Source organism: Miscanthus floridulus, chromosome 1 (genome assembly GCF_019320115.1).
Source record: "Miscanthus floridulus cultivar M001 chromosome 1, ASM1932011v1, whole genome shotgun sequence".
Classification (NCBI taxonomy): Eukaryota; Viridiplantae; Streptophyta; class Magnoliopsida; order Poales; family Poaceae; genus Miscanthus; species Miscanthus floridulus.
Genome location: NC_089580.1, coordinates 185,681,281 through 185,686,628, shown reverse-complemented (window position 1 = coordinate 185,686,628; position 5,348 = coordinate 185,681,281). Strand labels below are relative to the sequence as shown.

General features: G+C 46.5%; 1 protein-coding gene across 1 annotated transcript; it reads left to right on the top strand.

Moving 5' to 3' along the window:
• The first annotated feature begins 467 nt into the window (after positions 1-467).
• Positions 468-4,846, top strand: LOC136550990 (polyamine oxidase 7-like). The gene is made up of 9 exons (XM_066542588.1): positions 468-671; positions 836-1,088; positions 1,906-2,055; positions 2,138-2,393; positions 3,372-3,515; positions 3,659-4,072; positions 4,188-4,269; positions 4,366-4,460; positions 4,558-4,846. Exons 1-9 carry the CDS (start codon positions 545-547, stop codon positions 4,564-4,566), a joined length of 1,530 nt encoding a protein of 509 aa, XP_066398685.1. The 5' UTR covers positions 468-544; the 3' UTR covers positions 4,567-4,846.
• The last annotated feature ends 502 nt before the right edge of the window (positions 4,847-5,348 follow it).

Below are 5,348 nucleotides of genomic sequence, written 5' to 3'. Positions count from 1 at the left end.
TATTGTCACACTAGCGGCACAAGCGCGACCAAAGGTCTCATGAAAATTGTTTTTAGGAGGGGTTAGTAATAAAATATTGATTAAATAGGATTAAAATAAAAAAATTCCGTGCACCACATATCTATCATTCGAGAGAAGCTCAGCTAAAAAATGAGCTCAACAGTCAACACAGTTGTTGAGATTTTTTCTCCATAGAACCATCATCATGATTTGGTGTTAGGATATGATCAAATTTATAGCTTGCTAATAAGTATGTAGTCCCTACATACATACATGTGTTTGTGGCCAAATATAATGGATGTTATATTTTATTGTATGGAAATTTCTCGAGAAAATATCCGATCGCTCGACAACCAGTACGCTGCTGTGCCTAGCTACCAGCTACACAATGCATTATCCAACAGGCTGCATGCAGGTCTCTATATGGTACAACCATCTCCGCATATATAAGTGCACGCTGAGTGGTAAGGCTGAGAGCAGCTAGCAAGCATATCTCTCTTCTTCGTCTCATCAGTAGAGAGAGGTTGGGGGCCGGGGAAAACTAATGAAGACCTCCTCCTTAGTCGTCGTTGCTCTAGCAGCGGTAGTGCTGTTCGCAGCGCAGTATGCCTCCCTCGCGGACGCCTCCAGCTCCAGCCCCAGGGTCATCATCGTCGGCGCCGGCATGTCCGGTAACTAATATAACCATGCGCCCGAGACGACGGCGTTTCTAGCTGCTTCCTTCCATTCATGGATGATGCATGCAAGCATTTTTCCATGAAATAACGTTGTTCTTGCCTCGATCTATCGCATATAGAATGCGTGCGTGATTGATTGCCGGCCGCTGATGATGCAGGGATCTCGGCGGGGAAGCAGCTGTGGGAGTCGGGGGTGCGGGATCTGCTGTTCCTGGAGGCGACGGAGCGCGTGGGCGGGCGGATGCACAAGCACAACTTCGGCGGCCTCAACGTGGAGATCGGGGCCAACTGGGTGGAGGGCCTCGGCGGCGACAACCTCAACCCCATCTGGCCCATCGTCAACAACACGCTCAACCTCAGGACCTTCCTCTCCGACTTCGACAGCGTCGTCGGCTGCGTCTACAAGGAGAAGTACGTGTACATATTAATATATCTACATACACGAACGCACACATGCACGCACGCACTTGATGATGATTAAAACATGCACCCAATCCATGCGTGCGTGTGCAGCAAAAAAAAAAAGAACTACCTCCAAACTAATTAAAATGCAAATGATAAATAAACATCTGCTGAGTGGTTAAAACATGCAAACGTGTTAAGAACATTATTGTGCTTTATTTGCATGCAGACAGTGCACGCATGTATGAGATCGACGAACATGATAACGATGTTTTTTAAAAAGAAGTCATTAATGGAACTGGCATAGCACCGAATTGAACCTACAGTAATGATAGTGAGAGTGCATGTCAGCATGTCTGACTCTCCGAATCGGACATTCGGACGAAAGAATTAATATGATGATAGTCCTGGCACTCTGGCAGAACTCTTATTATCACAGCTGAAAACTTATGATGACCGGCCGGCCGTTGGCCAATAATGCATGAGCTGGTATGGTGATGAACTGGACGATCGATGTTTTCCTGAAAGATGCACGATGACGATGAACAACATGTGTTAAATAAATGCTGAGTGTGGCACTGTGACTATAAGACGTTTTGAACCATGCATGTTTCATGGCCAGCAAAAACAAAAAAAAAGGGAAGAAAAGAGAATGACGCCTGATGTTTACGTACGTCGCCGAATTAACAGAGAATTAATGAACTAACTGATAATAAAGAAATGAGAAAACATTTGTATTTACTTTGTTTCAATACAAAAGTAGTCATTTGTCGCAATGTTTTGAATCCTTTGTTTAATTATGTTTTCGTCCTCGTGCTCGCACCAGCGGCGGTGGCCTGTACGACGAGGAGTACGTGCAGAAGAAGATGGACCGTGCCTACGAGGTGCAAGAACAGGGTGCCAACCTTACCAAACAGATGCGCCCCAGTGGCCAGGACGACATCTCCCTCTTGGCCATGCAACGGCTGTTCAACCAGTACGCGCGTCCCGATGCTGATGATGTGCTAATTAATCTCGATATTTTTTTTCATTAATTTGTCCCCATGATTGCATTGCAGCCAGCCGAACGGGCCGGCAACGCCGGTGGACATGGCGCTGGACTACTTCATCTACGACTACGAGTTCGCGGAGCCGCCGCGCGTGACGAGCCTGCAGAACACGCAGCCGACGCCCACCAACGCCGACTTCGGCGAGGACAACTACTTCGTCGCGGACCAGCGGGGCTTCGAGTCCATCATACACTCCATCGGCAGCTCCTACCTCTCCACCGACGGCAACGGCAAGCTCTCAGACCGCAGGATTCTGCTCAACAAGGTGCTCCTTGCTCATGATGCTGAGCTCCTCGTTCGTTTTCTACATTTAGATTTTTTTTAGGAATTAATGATTGCGAGTCTTGTTCGCTTATATTATTAGGATAGGAAAAAAGCGAACCACTCGACCTTAAGAGAAATCAATGGTTTGTAAAAAGACTATAAAAATGTAAGTAGAATTAGATTCAGGACATATCGAAAAGATTTTTGCATATATACAAAAAAATGAATGAATATTTGTTCTTTTGTCGATTTTAGATCGTATATTTTTACACCTCACTTTGTTGGTCCACTAACACCACACATATTCACACCATGAAAGAAAGAATAGATATATGATTAATTCCACATAAAACAAATATACTAGCATACATTCACGTACGTCAACGTCAGATTAGACTCTAAATTTAGGGCATAAAGTATACTATTACAGATTCATCCCTGAGTGCGTGTGCCCGAGGAACGACAAGACGAAACAGAAGGAAACCACAATTTCAGTATAACTCTGAACCTGTTTCACTCAAACAGCAGTTGGAATCAAAACCCAAGAGTATATATATTGAATAATTTCAACGTCAACGATTATACACACTGAAAAAAATAAATAAATAAAGAATCGTCCACGTGAAAAGGAAATGCCTGTCCATGCATGTATATAGCGACACTGAAAAGGAAAACTCAACCGTCCACGTGAGACACAGGTACTACAGCCCCAGGTATATAATAGCGACACTGAAAAAGAAACCCAAGAATCGTCCACGTACGTCGAGACAATTTCTGTATATACGTACATTTACGCTGGTTGGCTGTGTCCTGTGTATATACGGAGTATATATCCGTGATTTCGGATCCATATAGATACGGATGAAAGTGAAAGCCACGGACCATTAAGTTGTTTAACGTCCTTTCTCCCTTAATAATAAACAGAATGTTGTTGAATATATAAGCAAGCTTCATTTTGTATAAAAAATACTATATGCAGGTGGTGCGGCAGATCGCGTACAACAAACAAGGGGTGGTCGTGAAGACAGAGGACGGCTCGTCGTACAGCGCGGACTACGTGGTCGTCTCCACCAGCTTGGGCGTCCTGCAGACCGACCTCATAAAGTTCACGCCCCAGCTGCCGGTCAGTAGTTCATCACTTCTACAGTGCTCGATCTACTACCTGCTTAATTAATTAATTAATTATACCATGAAATGACAGCTGATCGAGTAAATAATATATAATATATACTAACAAGTATCACCATCGATCGCGCTGCTCGTCAGTTCTGGAAGATCGCTGCGATCTACCGGTTCGACATGGGCGCGTACACCAAGATCTTCCTCAAGTTTCCCACCAAGTTCTGGCCCGTGGGCGAGGGGAAGCAGTTCTTCGTGTACGCCAGCAGCCGTCGAGGGTACTACGGGATGTGGCAGTCGTTCGAGCGGGAGTACCCGGGCGCCAACGTGCTCTTGGTCACCGTCACCGACGACGAGTCGCGGCGGATCGAGCAGCAGAGCGACAACCACACCAAGGCGGAGGTGGCGGAGGTGCTGCGCGACATGTTCCCCGACGCCGACGTGCCGGCGCCCGACGAGATCGACATCTTCGTGCCGCGCTGGTGGTCCAACCGCTTCTTCAAGGGCTCCTACTCCAACTGGCCCATCGGCGTCAGCCGCTACGAGTACGACCAGCTCAGGGTACGTGTGTGATGTAACTACCGCATCCGGTTATAATAATATATATTCATTCATTGACGCCCAAGTAAATTAACGTCAGTTACCGCCTGCTTTATGATTATATTAAAAAAAAAAGGCTCCGGTTGGGAGGGTCTACTTCACCGGTGAGCACACCAGCGAGCGCTACAACGGCTATGTCCATGGAGCATACCTTGCAGGTCACACACACCTCTTGCTGGACTCTATCTCAATTAGTACTAGTGTGATTCTGCCCAATGCATACACTACATGCTTATGCTGCATGTTGTTTCCAGGTATCGACTCTGCAAACATCCTCATCAACCGCATCTTCAAGAACGAGGAGTACAAGGTCCGTGGCAAGTACGAGTACGACGACCTAATTGCAGAGGTAAACTATACAGAGTAGCAGACTAACAGTGCAGCTTTGTGTTGTGTCAGCACCAAACTAAAACAGGTGGACTGACTGTACAAGTTCCACTGTGCAGGCTAAATGAACGACGAGGAGTGCACATGCCGGATGCCGTGCTCCTCCAACCGGTCAGCTCGTCACGAGAGAATAAAGCTGCTGAGATGGGGACCACCACAGCTTTGCCCTGTGGAGCGATGCTTTCCTCTCCCCCTCCCTTTTCGAGCGCAACGCAGCAGGTTCCCTGCCCCGTCTGCGGTTCATGTGCTGTGTTTCTGTGTGTTTTTGGATGCTTATTCAGGTCGTGTGATGTCCTGTGGAATAAATGTACAGTCCCTGAGGCTTGAGGCCTCTGTTCTGCTTGCTCATGTTACGGCTGCGCATCACTGGGACCATAGTTCTGCACGTTTCACATGAAATGCACTAGTGGGAGCAGCGTAATCATTTCGATGGACGATGGCGATCGTTGTCATGAGCCCAGGCCCAGCCAGCGACATCGATCCAAAACATCTGATGATTCTCTCTCACAAAGTTAATACTAATAATATTTCGATCCGGCGGCAACTGCGATTGATACAGGCACGTCATAATGGGCTGGGCGATATCTTTGTACGCCTGTTTGCGGTAAAGTTAAATTCGCTTGGCTGATAAGCCATGGCTGAAAGTACGGTTGGCTGATTTGTTATGAGAGAAAAATACTGTTCGTTGGCTGAAAAAGTACGGCTTATAAGCCAAGCGAACAGGGCGAAAATTAACAAGCTCGCCTAGTTGTCACCGGAGTCAGGAGGGAGTAAAACATTGGACTGTCATTTGGAAACAGAGATAAAACAATAAACAATGTTATTAGTCATGTCATAAGCTGATACAAAT

Bases quoted from the DNA above. Each gene is read 5' to 3' on its own strand.
- LOC136550990 (XM_066542588.1), top strand. From the start codon at position 545: ATGAAGACCTCCTCCTTAGTCGTCGTTGCTCTAGCAGCGGTAGTGCTG. The intron at 1,089-1,905 runs GTACGTGTACAT...TGCTCGCACCAG, and splicing joins GGCTGCGTCTACAAGGAGAA to CGGCGGTGGCCTGTACGACG. The intron at 4,073-4,187 runs GTACGTGTGTGA...TAAAAAAAAAAG, and splicing joins ACGAGTACGACCAGCTCAGG to GCTCCGGTTGGGAGGGTCTA.